This window comes from Mesocricetus auratus, unplaced genomic scaffold, assembly GCF_017639785.1.
Source record: "Mesocricetus auratus isolate SY011 unplaced genomic scaffold, BCM_Maur_2.0 Super-Scaffold_100023, whole genome shotgun sequence".
NCBI lineage: Eukaryota > Metazoa > Chordata > Mammalia > Rodentia > Cricetidae > Mesocricetus > Mesocricetus auratus.
In genome coordinates, this window is record NW_024429204.1 from 11,331,404 (window position 1) to 11,349,550 (window position 18,147).

Genomic DNA, 18,147 nt, shown 5'->3' on the forward strand with positions numbered 1-18,147 from the left:
CCTGTGTATGTTTTGTCTAATAACTAAATTTTAGCAGTCTGATGAATTATTAAACACTAAAGTTCAGCTTTCCCCAGTTTATAATGTCAAAGGATTCTAACCTAGATTAGTTCTGCTTGAAAATGCATATGACATTATATATTTAGTATGAAATATGGGTATTACCAAATAGTTTTCTTTCATAGGATTCCCTTACCTATATCTTATTAGTGTTCTACTCACAATTAAGCTAACTCACTATATATTTTTGTTTGTTTGTTTGTTTATGTGCAAGGGCTTTGCTGTGTAGACTAGCCTCAATGAGGACTCAGACACCTCCTACATCAACCTCATAAACTCTGGGATTGCAACTTTGTATCAGAATTTGGTTCTTTATTTCCTACAAAAACCAATATATACACAAAGATTTGACTAATCCTAATTTTAAGGTAAAGAGAAAATAAATTTAAAGAGGTCAAATACTTGGATAAAGAATGTTGCAGAACTGTGTCGAAAGAATATAATTTTATTAGAAAACAATTTAGCATGCATGTTAGACACTGACAATCCATTCATTCCATCATCATGTCAAAGACGGTTTTTCTTTGTCCCTATTTTTTAAACTAAAATCTGAGCTTTTACAGAATAGTCGAGTGCACACACAATCAAATAAACTCACGGATGCATGCACACCCATTCATGTACATGAGCACATGTCCATCTATTGTGTTTGTATCTCTGCACATAATGCTAAAATGTTCTGATAATCATGGTTCCCTTCTTTTGTTCTCTGAATTAGAATATTTCCCCCTTTTATTTATAATTCAATTATATTCAATTCAAGTCTGTATTTATTATGTAATTGATGGTAATGACTAAATGGGTTGATTTTATGACTCACTGGTAGTGATAATACTTGGAAGCTCTTTCCCAGGTGACATCATTTTCTAATAGTCTCTGTACCACTTTGTACAATGTCTTACGGTTATTCAACTGACCAGCATGCCTACGGTACCCTTCTACTGCTTGTCCCTTCCTGCCAATCCTTCTGATACAGAGTTGTACTCAAGCATATGGTTTTAAAACACTGTAATATTGTGTCTCCTTTTAGACATCTCCTTAATTAGGGAAATGGACATTGGTTTGTATCCTTATTTCAGGTAAGGGCACTCATAAATAACAGGCATTTATCTCACTGTGTCAAGCTTGGTACTAAGCATAACAGGTCTAAATGCTTTTGTTTTGCGATAGCTCTCCTGCTAAACCAGACAGACTCCCTTCAGTAAAGACAGCTAAGAATGTATGCACTCTTCCAACAAATTTCTTTATTAAATCCAATGTTCAACATTTCTCTAAATCTTATTACCTATACCACATTCCAGGTTGTATGTTAAAGAAATGGCTTTTAAAATGCAAAATATTGGCAGAGGCAGGCCTGTCTCTGTGAGTTCGAGACCAGCCTGGTCTACAAGAGCTACTTCCAGGACAGCCTCCAAAGTCAAAGAGGAACCCTGCCTCAAAAAACAAAACAAACAAAAAGAACAAAAACAAGAACAAACAAACAAACAAAAAGGCAGACAATTTTATACAGTTATCAAAAGTTGTATTTCTTACCATGACAACTTGGCAGGGCTCTATTCCATCCAGGTCTTCCATCATCTCCCATGATACAAGTGAGAGTTGAATAACCTTGAAGAACATAGCCAGCGTCACAGTAATAGGTGACAGTTGACCCCAATTTATAATCCATTCCAAGTCTGGTACCATTCATGATATTGCCTGGATCAAAGCACGATTCCCGGAGTTTTGCTGTAAAACAATGTCAGTAGGATATTAATTGGTTTGAGATACTCTTTCCTGTGACATTTTTATAGTATGTCCATCTCCTGAAGAACAGCAATTACAGACAGCAAGTACTGAGAGAGAACACTGCTCTGTGCAAAAGAACACACAGTGCTATGATGCCTAGATATATCCACATCTGAGTCAGGTTCAGTGACTTAATATTTTCCTGAGCTCAGTCACCAGCATGTCCACACATATCCACACATCCACATACATTGTTTCTCATGCATCAGCTTTGCAGTTGACTCTGAAATAACATCCTGAAAAAAGGTGTGCTGCATCCATAACTATGGATCCAACTAACCAGGTGAAAAAAGAATTCATATTTGAACTGACAAAGTAAAGGTCCCAGGAATTTCTTACAGAGCAAGATGTCAGTTTTCTGTACACCAAACACTGCACTGGAGACACACAAATGAAACAAAGTGTGGTTAGTCCCTGTTCCAGTCTATTACCCTTCACAGGTCCTAAGGATTCAGCTGTTTGAGTATATTTCCTTTTACACGTTATGGTGTAGTATGTGGTTAGGACTAAAATGTTTATGTCTATACTCATCAGTATAGACATTTTGATCATTGATTCTTAAAGAGTACAGAATAACAGCTATCTACATATCATTTTATGATGGTAGGTGTGATAAATAATATATAGAAGATATAATATGCGTGCGTGAGTGCATGCGTGCGTGTGTGTGTGTGTGTGTGTTTGAGGGTATGCATGAGTTGTGTATAAAATACCATTTTATAAGGGACACTAGAATTAAAGGGAGCTGATATTTGCAAAATGTCTTGAAAACAACCCCTGAGAGATATACTAGAACAACTATATTCTTCAGGTATAAAAATATACTAAAGTCACTGTTTTCAGAACAGGTCCAGCAAGGTGGTTACTGCATTGTGGAACTAAAAATGGAGCTTCATGAAAGCAGAAGTTAATTTACTTATTTTGTCAAGTACAACCTTACAGTGAAGAGGAAGAAATATACAATGCAATTCTAAAAAGCACAGTAACCTATCCTTTCTCTAGAGTTCATAGAGGATAAGGAAGGACTGAATCGATAATTCACAATAGCAATCTATTCAGTGTTACTTTTACTAAAATTCATCTTGTACAAAGTCTACATAACCTTTTTGAAGTTTTGTATTTTCAAGAACAAGTCGTTGAAATTATCATGCAAACACCTTACTCTTTTCTGGAAACATATTGACATGTTTATAATATTGCTTCTGCAGAATTTTTCAATTGCTAGCTTCAGTGTGAAATGGAATCATTTATCACGATTTTTATGCATTTTTAAACCCTTGATGAATAAGCTTTAAATAACACTGCCCTTGCTTATTATCATGTGGGCTGTATCATTTGCATCTGAAAACATTGAAAACACCTAATACAAATTATGAAGCAACAAAATTTATAATTATTTTTTATGAATAATATATTGAGATTTCCTTGATGTCACAGGCATTTCAGTGGGACACTATTCCTGTGCCTTTCATCCTGTGGGATTTCAGAAATGTCTCCTAAATTGGAACTCAAAATAGAGCTTACATCTAGGTCTAAAGTAATGACACCTGTTCCTTATTTAGGTCTTACATCTTCCCCATCTTTGTTCCTTCTCTACTTTGCAGATATATGCACACCCGTTCTCCCTGAAGTACAAGGAACTATTCCAAAGCTAAATTCTCATCAACAACATGGAGACCAGGAATATATTTCTAAAGCTGTGTATATCCCAGGAAGGTTACTATTATATTATCCTAATTATCATTGCATAAAAAAACAAATAATATTTCTAAGATGATCAAAATGGATAAACTAACAAAAATATTACATAGTTTCTTTGTATATGGACTATTATAGCCAATCATTACAAAGGAATGAATAAAATGGACATGGTTTGGCCTCTTAAAATTCTTCCCATTTTAGTATATGTGGAAGTGGTTTGTGAACTATAGGAAGGATAGTTTATACATTACAAATAATTTCTGGAGATTGCATTAGACTCCAGATAAGGGTCTGGACTACTGAGAAAATGTGGACTGACTTCCTTTTTTGCTCAGTCATATGACTTCAGTCAATTTATTTAAATTTGTTTGGCCAAAAGTTGTTAATCATAGAAGCAAATGATCTTTAATTCATATTTCTTGAGAATGAGCCTAGATAAAATAAGAGCTTTTTCTAGTGTTGCTCCCAATAAGGAGTAGCCATCACACTTAAAGATTTGACTTAGGTTCATTGAAAGGTATCATCAATGATACAAGATTGATGTTGAAAACTACTGATATTTAACATGGTATTGAAATTCCAATACAGAAAATTGAATAAGCAAGAAATTGAAATGAAATGTTAGCATAACAGAAAGAAACAGAAGTATCTCTATTTAGAAAGTCCAAAAATACTCCAAGAATATTATGTCAATGAAGGGGTTAAGTAATTAGAAATATACAAAGAAATTTTTAAATGTCACCATGCCTTCATTATAAAGAACAAACAGAAAAAAATCTAATAATAAAGGCATTACTTATTCCCTGCAAGGTATAAGATGTTTTAATTAAAACAAGAAAGAATTTTTAAAGAAAATTATAAGATGTTAATGAAAACAGGAGCAAATTGAGAGACTAGCTGCATTAATAGATGAGAAGATTAAATGTCACACATCAATTTACTCCCAAAGGATTTATTAATTCAACATGGTGACAATCAAATGCAATATATAGAAGAATCTTAATTCTAAATATGAAGTCGAGGTTCAAAATGTTGTGACAGGCATCAAGGACAAAATTAAAAGGAAAACTAAGACTATTCTGGTTAAGTACCCTTCAAAGCCCATTGCCTTGGGCTTAGTCACTAGCGGAGGGACCTATTTTGGGAGGTTTTGAAATTACAGGAGCTGGGGTCAAGCAGGTAAAGCAGGGCATGGGAAGACAGACAGATGCTGTATAGGATTATGACAGGGGTCCTTCTGTAAGCAGTGAATATATGTTTCTCCTATTGGTTGATGAATAAAGCTGTTTCAGTTAATGGATAGGGAGGATTTAGCCAGGTGGGAAATCTGAACAGAGATAGAGAAAGGTTATAGGCAGAGTCAAACAAATACCATGTAGCTACCAGAAAGGTAGGATACCAAGCATTCTCTGGTAAGATAAGGGCACGTGGAGATACACAGATTAATAGTTATGGGTCCGTAATTAAGAAAGAGCTAGCCAGTAATAAGCCTAAGCCAAAGGCCAAACAGTTATAAATGGATATTAAGTCTCTGAGTAGTTATTTCATAGTGACTGTGGGGACCCAATTGGGTGGAGAGAAACAGGTCCAGTGGTACTGAGACTTGATGGAGAAAATCTCAACTGGACTGTATCTTGAACTAAGTTCTCTCTTTTCTCTTTGCTTCTAAGCCACTGCGAGGTTTAGGCACAGGCCATGGTCCTGGATAGTAGCTAGTGGAATATACTGTGAATACTGTAAAGTCATGATCCCAAATGAACACTCTCTTGTTTTAAGTAAATCTGTTGGTGTTTGGATACAGCAATAAAAATCCCACTTATAGAAGGTGGTGTACATTTTACCTTTGCCATTTTACTGTCCTGAAAAATTTTGTCCGGGAGACAGGAAAAGGAATCAGGGGAACAGATTAAAGAGCTAAAAGTTGACTCAGGGAATTGATAGTTGACAGCAATAACATTGTTAGGAAATGGTGCTAAAGTCACATGCTAAACATTAAAATTAGTATACTGCTTTACAGAAAACAAACTCCACATAAGTTAATGACTGAAAAGTGGAAAACACAGTCTATTCATTAGAAAAATATAAGAAAACACATTTACAAAAATTTGCACGAAGAAAGGATTTTTTAAGCAAGACATAAAATGTATAAATTATGAAGGAAAGGAAGAATTAAATGTGATATAGATTTTTTTAGATACTGTACAATACAATACAGAAATACAACAGAATGTTCCATTGACCAAAGATGGAATTGAAACAGTAATTAAAATATAAATGATCTAGAGTGATGTCCTTTTGTATATGTTTCTTTTATTAACTAATGAATAAAACACGGTTGGGTCATTGGCCAATGAGGCAGTATGATAGATGGGGCTAGGAGAGGAGAAGAAGTCTGGGAAAGGTAGGGAGCAGAGCCCACCAGGGTCAGACTCCATGTGAGACTGCACAGGGGTAAGAGGTCCAGACATTTTCGAGTAAGATAAGACCATGTGGAAATGCTTAGATTAATAGAAATGGGTTAATAATTAAGATACAGCTAGCCAGTAAGAAGCCACCAGCCAACAGTTTCATAATTAATATAGCATCTGTGTGTTCATCTGGGGCAAGGTGGCTATGGAACTGGGCGGGAAATCCCATAACACTAGAGTATTTTTTTTCCATGACATGAAATATTTCCTATAAATAAAATACACAAATTAGTAAGATTTGTGGTTGTAGGAATGAACAGATCCAACAAGAAATCATTTTGCAAAATAGGGAGAAAGATGTTACTTAATACTACCTGGCACAAAAATGATAAAATGTCAAAGACCTAATAACCATGAGGTTAACAATGTTCACATTTAATAAGAACACTCATTTTTTCACATCTTAAAGCTTTTACCTTCTTATGTTTAAGTATTAATGGAAATAGACTCTCAATGTTTTAATTAACCTGGCAATGCAGAATTAAATTTAACAGTTTTATACCCTTTGACTCAATAATCTTGCTACCACAAATACTAATGTCTGTATAAGATTCTCACTTATAAATTCATGAAGACCCATAAAAGAGGGTTCTTTTCCAGCAGTGAAAAGTAGAATAACGTATCTATCAGAAAAAAATGTAACTATAGTACAGCTACATTAATAGTATAATAAAAAAATTAATATATTTATCTCAAATACTACTAAGCTCTTAGAACAATGTAAGGAAAAAGAAATATATAAATGATGAAAGCAAAATGGTTATGTGAAAACATGATAACGTTATGTATATATTATAGCTGTCTTAGTCACTGTTCTATTACTGTGAAGATACACCATGACCAAGGCAACTTTTTTTGGCTTTTCTTTTCTTGGGTTTTTTGAGACAGGGCTTCTCTGTGGCTTTGGAGCCTGTCCTGGAACTCGCACTTGTAGACCAGGCTGGTCTCCAACTCACAGTGACCCGCTTGCCTTTGCCTCCAGAGTGCTGGGATTAAAGGCGCCCAGCTCCAAGGCACTTCTTATTAAAGAAAACAGTTAATTAGGGGTTTGCTTATAGTTTCAAAGGCTTAGTCTATTATCCTCATGGCAGAAATCTTGGTGGGACCGTGTCAGTACTCATGGTGCTGGAGCAGTAGCTGAGACCTCTATCCTGATCAGAAGGCCAAGAGAGAGAGGGAAAGATACTGGGCATGGAATGGGCTTTGGAAGTCTCCATGCTCGAGTCCAGTGAAACGTTCCTCCCATAAGACCACACCTCCTAACCTTCCCTAATCTTTCAAACAGTTCATTTCCTGCTGACTAAGCATTCCAATACTACATGAGCCTATGGGGGCCCTCTTTTTCAAATCAGCATAACAGAAAGAATAAAAGTTGGTGTAAACATTCAAAGACGGAAAAGTTAAGTACCAAATCCAGGTTGCGGAGGACATGGTCATTTAAAAAGCAAGGGTGTGTCTGAAAGAGAATAGGGCGTCAGAGTACAAGGGAGTGCTTTGATGGAGAAATATGAAAGGCAAGGGAGAAACGATGTAAAATAAAAACAAAAACTTGGAAAGCTAGCTCAAGGATTGATTTTGGTTTTCTTTAGCTATTGAGCTGAGCTCTTGCAGAGGCTATATAGACTATCTTCTCAACAGAGACAGTCAGTAGGTATATATATGTAGACCATCTTCTCAACAGAGACAGTCAGTAGGTATTTATATATAGACTATCTTCTCAACAGAGACAGTCAGTAGGTATATATATATAGACTATCTTCTCAACAGAGACAGTCAGTAGGTATATATATATAGACTATCTTCTCAACAGAGACAGTCAGTAGGTATATATATATATAGACTATCTTCTCAACAGAGACAGTCAGTAGGTATTTAAGTTCAACTCTTATAAGTTCATCTACTTACGTAGTTCACAGTCACAAGCTCTGAGAATAAAACTACGATCTTCAGGGCCAGGTGAACTACCACTTGCAGAAAACCCCACTAAAGAGCTGACGTCCCAGATTCTCACTGACTGTGCCAAGCAGTCTGTTTGTCCCACTACTGACAGGCCGTTTATTACTTTGCCCTATGAAATGTATGATACACAGAAGGCTCAAGGTTTTTGCTGAAATCACATTTGCACCACGTTTACGCTCAGCATTTGGGCACCTTCATATGCATTTCCAAAATCATAACAGAAATGTCTATACCTGCTGACCTGTGAACATCCGCTTTACCTACACGCTGACGCAACAGATTTCAAAAAAGAAGAACCCAAGGACTGATAGCAAATAGAAAAGGAATTTACGTTGTGGATGTGATATTGGACTTTTTTTTTTTTTTTTTTTTTTTTTGGTTTTTACGAGACAGGGTTTCTCTGTATTGTTTTGGAGGCTGTCGGTCCAGCCCAGCCTCGAACTCACAGAAAGCCTCGAACTCACAGAGATCCGCCTATCTCTGCCTCCCGAGTGCCGGGATTAAAGGCGTGCACCACCACTGCCCGGCGTGATATTGGACTTTTTAAAACAGGAATAAAGGACTGTTTTTGGTAAGGAAATAGGGTAGCATATTAACAGTATTCGCTGAGTGGGTGCTTTGAAACTATATTTTCTTCTATATAATTTTCAGGTATTAAAAATTAATGTTTAGAGGTGGGCGTTGGTGGTGCATGACCTTAATCCCAGCACTCAGGAGGCAGAGGCAGGAGGATCTCTCTGAGTTCGAGGCCAGCCTGGTCTACAGAGTGAGTTCCAGGACAACCTCCAAAGCCACAGAGAAACCCTGTCTGGAAAAAAAGATTAATGTTGAGGCTAGGTGGTGGGCTCAGTATGTAGGACCATTTTCTATGGAAGCACACAGACCTGGTTTATATTCTTAGAACACAGAAAAAAAAAAAAAAGCCAAATGTGGCCCTGAACACCTATAGTCCCAGGGATGAGTGTAAGGGGGAAGGAGGAATCACTGATGATAGCTAGAAATTAGTCTAGCCCAAATTAGCAGTTCCGAGTTTAGAGGCCGGCCCTACCACAAGGGAGTAAGGTATGGAGATCAATAGAGCAGTCAACAGTATGTCTCTTCTCGTCTTGGTATACAACCACATATGTGCATGCACCACCACACACATACATACAAACACATGTACGCAAGCACACAAAATAAAAAAAACAAATAAAATTAAGTACTTGAGACAAATTTGAACGGTACATGACACATACATATATCGAAATACCACATGGTAATGGAATAACGAATTTCTCTCTTCTGTATTCAGTCAAATTTAAAATATGTACTTAATCATTAAGTTATAGAATAGCCTATGATTCAAAAAGCACTATTTATTAAGTATCCATGGGCACTCTAAAATAATTATAAAAAATGCAATAAACATTTCTGAATCTTAGCTGTCACTGCCTTTTGCCTACTCTTAATGAGTATAAAAATAGTTTAAATACTAGGCATTATTAGAAATACAATTCTCTTATTCTTCATTCTCTTTCCCTGAAAGAAATGTCTGAAATAAAGTACTTTAAAGAAACTTCAGTTCCCCCCAGTAAAGTAGCTTTTTTTCCTTAAATATAGTAGGGCCTTAGCTTCTTCTAGAGTACACAATATGGCTGTCAGTTACATAATATTGCGGAAAGAATTAGAGAAATGCTAATCTCCTTCTCACTGATGGGAAGCTACACAGAAAATTCTTTGTGAGATTAAACTGTACACAAGCCACATTTCCCAAGCACGTACAACTAAAGCTAGCAACAGCCAGCACAAAATGGTTGTCCTGTAAAGAAAATTCCAGTTTAATCAGGGCGCTAAAGCTGAATGTGCACGCCTACCTTTATATTCTAAATGAAATCCTGTGTAGCTGACAGAGCCATCACTCCGAAAAGCCAGGTGCATGGTATTTGAGCTGCTCTCTATTCTTTCTGGTAGCTTGCTGTCTTGAAAACTTCCGATCAATGGGCTATTACTGTCTGGTCCGTCATATATATAGAGGAAGTCATAGTTGGGCTCTATGCTAAAACTGAGAGAAAATGGTTTGTCATTAAGAGGGTGTTTACCAAGGTAGATGCAGATTCATAGAACAATAGACCCCAGGAAATAAATCTTGACGTAAAAGTTTGCCTGACAAGAAAATCCACTAGACATGAACAGCAAATCAACTGTAGAACCAAGAAATTCGTCTTGATGTTAAAATAGCTCATGTTGACAGCATGTCTAAAGGGTTTCCTGGAGACCTAATACAAGGTGGGTTAGCAGAGGGAAGGACACAGCATTAGGAATAACTTGTGTGTTGGAGTACCATTTCTTACTTTTCTAACCTACATATTTTTGGTGAATAACTTTGTACATACAAAGTAGCATATGTTTTTAATTTACCACATATTTATATGATAAAGGTGTAATGCTTTACATTGTTAGTTATGGAAAATAAGCATTTTATGATATGTCAAGTATCACATTCAATAAAAAGTGTAAAAATTGTTTTAAAATTATGCAGTAAAATACTATATAGTGTATTAGATAGCATTATTGCTGAAAATGAGTATATGTATATTTTTTCTTTTAGAATAATGCCAAGAAAATCATGCTTATAGACTTTCAAAATTGTCAATGACTTTTATAATGTAGACAGTTCAAGCTCATAGGTGTTAAAATATTTTGCATAAACAACTTTCTTTTTCTTTATTTTTACTACTTTAATTTTAAATAGCTTGCTTCACATGTGAATCCTAGTTCCCTCTCCCTTCCCTCCTCCCCATAAACAACTTTCTATCACCTAACAAAGCATAAGAAATATATATATATAATGATCATAGTTTGCACATATTTAGGATCTAGGTAATGGATTGATAACCTGGTTATTGTTAGTACCAGAGGATTCAGAAACAATGAAGGAAAAAAAAGAACTCATTTAGGCTAATAAGAAAAGTCAATTAGCTTATGATTTCAAATGAAACTGGAAAGCTTGTCAATATTAAGATACCGTCTGCTGTAACTTTATGACATTTATATTTAAGATATTTCAAATATACGGAATGCAACAATGTGAAGTTTCTGCAACTGTTTCTTTTTTTTTTTTTTTTTCTCTCTTACTGGTTTCCAGTAGGAACCAATTTACTTGTGTATAAATTGCCAGGGCGGAAGACGAGGTGGCACAGATCTTCCAAGCCCTTCTCATACATAAGGTCATGCACGGCCTGAGAAAGTTGAGAAAACATTTATTCCACAGTTTGCCAGTTCAACTACTTGATCTTAAATCCTGCCAATGGATCACAGGCGTGGACTCTGGTAACTCCTGATATTTAATGGCAGAAGGCAGAATTGGCTTGATCTCATTGGCCCTTGTGGACCACAGCGTTGTGAATTTTCTTTGTCTTCCTTAGCTTTGATTTTAACGACAACCGCCTTGTCTATCTCCCCGCCGGAGTCTCAATGGAAACAAGTGCTTTGCAAAGGACATGACAGTAGTTCCTGTGCTTGGAATCCTAAAAATACCCCCTTTAAATACTGAGAACTGGACAGATCATTGAGTTTCCAGCTTGGACTAAAGGGAATGCTTAATGTCTTGACTTATAGCTCTTTTGAATATGAAAGTGAAAAAAAATTCCTTGGGAAATTTTAGGCTCTTCTCTGCAATGATTCCTTTCACACAAGCACTGCATATATGACATTTTCTTAAAAATTAATTTGATCATGGCAATACTGAGATACAAGGAAGGGAGCGTAGTTGTTATTTTACTGGTGAATATATAGAAACCTTTAAAAGTCAGAGATTTCCTCAATGTCACATAATGAATGACAGAATTGAAAATCAAATTTCTTTTCTATATTTCCTGCAGTATAGCCCTTTATCCCCAAGTTATTAGCTAAATTTAATTTATGGGAAACAATGCCCTGTAACAAATATCTTGATAATTGCTATTGGTTTAAAATGCAATTTCTCCAATAGCAAAAAATGGGCATGATAATTTCATTTGCCAAGGGAGGCCTTGCAAAGATGTCCTGAAATAACCAAAAATCCCACTGTCATTTCTTTGGCAGCAATAATCATGATTTATTCAATACTATGAATTTTAAAAATAGAATTTCTATATTTTGCTAATTTTCCTGATATTAAGTTACCTGGTTTTTTAACTTGGCTTCAATGTGCTAGAAAATACTTTATGTTTTTGCTTAACATTTTACACAATCCCAAACCTCTTTGAAACACTGAAGTTAAAATGGCCAGCTGTGCTACTTAGAACAGATCTATTGATTGCATCAGTGTTTGTGAACAAGAAGAAAATTGTAAATTAGGGAGAAGTCAGTCACTTTAAACAGCGCAAACGCAATAGTCCCATTGCAACATTTTCTCATTGCTTGGCTTTGAGGTTCTGGGGAATGAACCCAGAGTTTTGTTCATGCTAGTCAGCTGCTCTATCTCTGGCCTTAATTTTGTCCCTCTCCTATCCCCTCACTGAAATCTTAAATCGAAAGAGGTCACATTTTTGTGATAAAATATCACGAGGAAAACTTATCTGTTTTTTTTTTTCTTTCAAATAAAACAGAAACGATAGTGGCAAGTCTAGAGTCCCATCTAGGACTCCAACTCTGTTAGTTCCCGTGCAATAGTCTCCCCAGGGATAAGGCCCAATAAGATGAACTTGTGAGCATCCCCATGGAAAACCTCGGAAACCCAGAAAGCTCTGTTCGAAGATCTAGCAATGAGCCGGCACATTTTTCTCATCTGCTGGACTTGATGAGACCCCGGGGAGGAGTGTGATTAAATGAGACGCTAAGACGGAAAGTGATTAGGAAGACAAATTCTTCCAAATCCAGTAACACACACATGGCAGCAAGGGAATTTGGTTGCAGTGGATACGAGACAAAAGATATTGATCCACTGACTGCTTCATCCGTTAGTATAAGAACAGATGATAGGTGGAATCAGCGGTGATAAATACAGAGAGAAAGAAAAACAATAGGGAGCAAAGTTCGTGATAGGCTTCTGGATCTTTCCCATCTTCGTCTGCCCTGGATATCCCGTGCCAATTCTCACTCCCACCATGCATACCTGCTGATGCCAACCAAGGCTTTTAAATCACCCACTCTAACGTATCAGTGTTGGCGTTAATTTTTAAAATAAATAAAAAAAAACCTCACCCTAGTACAAATGCCAAGGCAAACTAACCAGAAAAGATTTTTTTTTTCTACGTGGAGAGCGCTCACCTGATAAATGCCAAGGAGATAACGTAGTCAGCATTGACGCTGATAGTCCAGTCACAGTCTCTGCTGTGCGGGTACGGATGAGGGAAGTTTGGCGAAAGGATAAAGCCTGAAGATCCTGTTAAATTGCCTCCACAAGGTGCTTTAATTTAAACAAGCAAACAAAATACCTTAAGAGATTAATAAGAGCCATTAGCTGTCTATATTTGTGAAAACGTTTCTTTGAGGGCATGAGAAACTCTGCACACACTCCATGTCTACAGCATGGGTTGCTGGGACACTGCAAGTCTTTCAAGGGAACCGATAAAATATTGAACGCAAGCACACACGGATACGCACATGCACACGCTCAAACGTTTGTACACACACGAAAGTGCGCGCGCGCACATGCGCACACACATACACACGCACAGCACGCGCATGCATGCATGCATGCCTGCATACTGATATGTTGACTTGAACTGCTTTACTGCCTTTCAAAAATGACGTCACCTGTTACTGTTTTGTGTCCCACAAACTGCAAACCATCACAAGAGGGATTAAAAAACTGGTTTCTCCATGGTTATTAGAAAAGAAATCTGATTCCAGTTTCTGCTTAGAAATAGTGTGTGGAATGAGGTATAACATGCTCTGAGCTACCCAATCACACCATACGTTCATGTTTTCTTCCTTTTTTACTCTTTCTGGGGAATTTTCTCAGCAAAGAGAACTTTCTCTCCGCTCGCCCTTGCTCTACACCTAAGGCTAGGACAACAGTGTTCTCGCTGTCACAGTGTCTCTTTCAGTGTGTCCCAGTGATCTCTGCTAGCCATCGCTACACGAATGCAACGAGACTTTGAAAATAACAAGTCCATGCTTGCTGAATTCCGTTTGGCAAATGAAGCCAGATTTTCTTCTCTGCTAAATTTTAAGTCAAGTGTGCCCAAGTATGAACGAGCAGACAAATGCTCTTAAGTGGTAGTACTCTATTTTGAGTTGTGTCCTGCCTGGAGATCAAGAAGTCTTTAATTGGGTTTTTTACTTTCTGCAACTATCTCCTCTAGTTTTCTGTTTACAATCCTCTTCAGCTCCAAGGCAAGCTATTGTTAGTTCACTCTCAACCTCTTTCAAGTTTACAAGCATACTACGGACTACTGAATTTTTCTTTCTCTTCATAAGCAGTCCTTTTAACTTGGTAACTTCAACTCAGATCTGCCAGGCTACTTTCTGGGATTTGCTGTTCAATTTCTTCTAGTGAATTTGTGTAGACTTCAGTTTTGTCATGAAAATCTCCATTTCATTTTATGGCCTGGTTATTCTCCCGAGTCCCTTATAAAGCTCCTCCACCCCCCAGTATATTGTATTCAGTTAAAGTCTTCTTTGTTGAATATGCTCATGCCTTTATCTTTCAATTTATTAATGGGAAACTTGTCTTTTTATCACACCCTGCCAATGATCTCTGGTAAGTTACAAATTACACAAGTCTTCGTAGCTATTGATACACAGTAATGTGCTACGCAAATTATATAATATCAAAATTACATAACACTCAAGTCAAATGCCTGTTTGCTTTGTTAAGTTGCTCGATTTACATTACCTTCATGTGTATTTCTAAGCATAGGGCCTAACGTTTTTCACTGATTTTCATACTCAGTTCACTAAGATGTATCAAGAATCTATTTCTTAAATACACTTCGACTTGGCCCATTTTCCTTATTTGCTACCATATTTCTTGACCTAAATTAACTCATCTATTTCTTTATAATAATGGCAGTAGCTAACTCTGTTTCTATCAGTTATCTTTTGAGTGAAAATTATCTAATCACAGCAAAGAAATGCAAAGACTTTGCAGGAGTGCTCTACAACTTAAAAGACAATGTCCCAGTTGTAAGCCAACTGCTTCACCTGAACTCTATACCCTTTGCAATATCATCTGCTATCACTTCGGATGTATAAATTACATGGAAAACACCACCAAAAAATCTTTTAGAATTACAGCAGTTCATTAATTTGTGTGCTTGTATCAAAACAAGGGGAGGTCAGAGGGCAACTCCCAGGAATCGATTTTCCACTTCTATCATGTGAGTCCCACCAACTAAGCTCAGGAGGTCACCTTAGACTACTGGGCTGTAAGACTGGGACTTAAAATTCTTATAATTCCATATACTTTCTGTTCATGTAATTCCTTCCTTTTGCAATGTTATTCATGTTTGAATTCATGTAGTTTCCCTTATGACTTAAAATGTACCATAGCCTTTAGGAGCACTTTAGAAGAGTGAAGTTTCATCTTGGGTGAGCTGGACTGAGTTTTGGCTTTGCTGAAACACACTATGATGACAGTAACATCCTCTTTCAGAATACGTCTGTTTTCATTGCCTCAATTCATCTAAACACTATTGACTGATCAAATGTAACATCAAGACTGTTTCTTATACAGCGGGCTTTTTGCCCAGACGCATGTCACATGTCTATATTATCTATCGACATGTTAGTAGTTCTTCATATTGACTGTGAAAAGTACGTTAACACTATGAATGAATGTGTAGTCCAATGAGTGGTGCTCTGTTCTGTGGATAATAATAACTTGTGTGCAGGACCTTAGAAATATGTATGAGTGATGCACAAACATGAAGAATGTACAAAGCTGGGTGCAACAGTAAATGCAAATATGTCCATATCATACAGGAAAAAATAGAACTGATAAGCTTTGTGAGTCTCTGGGTATTACGGATTGGGATTATATCTAATGTGCAAAATGTCATCAGTATTGTTATTTGCTACTAGGAACACTGATCTATGTATTGTTAGAAATTTTATGTAGATACATATATACACATGTGAATGTATTCTTCTTGAACAAAGAATGGACAATACGTGCATATTGACAATCTTACTAGATATTGCCCATGACTTTCCTTTCCTTCAGGTATAAGGGCTCCTAAAAATCTTTTTATTCCATTATTTATGCTATCAATATTTTCCTTATGTATTTCATAGCTTTGGTAGTTTTGAAAAACATAACCGAGCCAACAAGAGGGTGAAACTTTCTGACATTTCTAAATCCCAGACTTCCAATGAATACAGACAATTATTCTAAAATACCTTCGACTTTAAATACCAGTTAGAAATCCATTCACTGTTTACATATCTAATCATAAAGCACCCAAAATAAAATCAAAGGCATTCATGAATTGAATTTCAGCTGGCTTCTTTGGAATCCTGACATGCCCGATTTGTTCTGAGTGTATTTTCTTATAAGACAGTCACAGGGGCAGCAACTATGGATCTATTTTATGATATTCTTAAATTTTCTTTGCCATTTCTATTTTATTCATGTACAGTCTTTCTCAGCTACCCACCCGCACTAATGCCTTTACTATTTACCTTCATATTGAGTGCTGCTACTTTCCCTGTGGCAATGTCAAAGTAATCTTCACACTGTCAATTTGGTTAGAATGAATTCTATTGACTCTTAAAGATAGCATCCTTCTGTTTGTTACTTGCTACGAGGCTGCATTTTTTTTTTGTTTTTTGTTTTCTTCACATGCAAGTAAAATGCTTCATTCTCCAAGGTCTGAGACATACACTTAAGGAGTTTCTAAGAAGTTCAGGGTTTAATCTTTGGCATAGTATTTCCAATCAGAGAGTTCTTTCTTATCAGTCACAGAGGTCAAGCTTTCCGCAGCCTTAGCAATTTTTCAGATTCTCTTTTTTATAAGTTATTTTCTTCCTCAGAGATGTTCTAATGCATATCTTCTCCTAAAGCTATCTTATCCTTCCAAAAAAAATCCATACAAAAAATGTTCCATACCCTGTTCCACAGAAGTAAGATTTACTGCTCAACTTTCCCCCTTAATATCAGGCCCCGTTAGCGAGAGAATAGTGTAGTTTATAAATGGAATTTCATAACAGTCTCTCTCAAAACTCTTTACACTTATTGAAGTTTGAGCTGTGTTGTTTTCCCTTTGGTTCAGTAGATTTCTCCCCAATATTTTAAGATTCTACATAGAAACATACTGTTAATATAACATTATTATATTAAGTAATCCTATTATTATATTAAGTAATCCTATTAAGGGATCCCCTGACCTAATAATCACACAAAGCCAGACAACCTGCAGCAATTTTTTGTTTTTGTGGAATTTCAACATTTTTCTATACAATACAGTTTTGTTAAATCTTTGAGAATATCATGTAGAAATGTATTTTGATCTTATTTATCCTCCATTCTTTACCTTAATTCCTCCCAGGGTGACTTCTAAGTCGCCATGCTCTTCCAACTTTATGTGTTTTTTTTTTTAATGAAAAATAAAACATGGAGTCAAAATTGTACTACTTATGGGTGTGGAGTCATCCCCTGGAAAAATCCAATTGGAATGACTCTCCCTCCAAGAGAAGTCATAACTGACAATAGCTCCAAAGTTTGTTGTAGGGACTCATGAGCCCTTCCTCCTTCACTATTTGAATATTACCTAGATTGTTTTATATAGAGATTCTCTTTATGATATGCAACAAATTTCAATTAGTTAGAATATGGAGTTTTAACTTATTTTTAATCTCACATGCCAACCAAGTCATAAATAAGGATATTCACACCTTAAGCAAATATACTTTATATTTTTAGCCCCTTGGAAAAGTTCCTCGAGTTGCTTATCTTACCTCAATTTATTCACACAGATTTTGTTAATATAAATTAGTTTACATGTGATAGTTTAAATCTTGCAATAGTTCATAAAGAACAATAGAACAGCATAGCTATAAAAGATTAACTGCAAAACCAAATGTATCAAAATATGAACTAGTACAAGCTATGCCATTATTTTGTTTCAGATTTTAAGTCTCTTTCATGCTTTTTTGATCCTCATTATCTGCCTTCAGTATCTACAGAAATGACCTGGAGCTACCATTTTGCCTCCAGGAAGGATTAGGCCTTTGAATGCTATCACACTTTAAAAACCTACCC

At 36.3% G+C, this 18,147-nt stretch overlaps 1 protein-coding gene across 5 annotated transcripts in view; it reads right to left on the reverse strand.

Moving 5' to 3' along the window:
* Csmd3 (CUB and Sushi multiple domains 3) overlaps positions 1 to 18,147 on the reverse strand; it is a 1,035,998-nt gene that overhangs the window by 228,073 nt on the left and 789,778 nt on the right. For all 5 annotated transcript variants that reach the window (XM_040730388.1, XM_040730387.1, XM_040730386.1 and 2 more), the window contains 3 exons: positions 13,209 to 13,347; positions 9,833 to 10,020; positions 1,594 to 1,788 (listed from right to left, as the gene is read on the reverse strand). In XM_040730388.1, the coding sequence (XP_040586322.1) occupies positions 1,594 to 1,788; positions 9,833 to 10,020; positions 13,209 to 13,347 (522 nt within the window). The remainder of the gene's footprint in view (positions 1 to 1,593; positions 1,789 to 9,832; positions 10,021 to 13,208; positions 13,348 to 18,147) is intronic.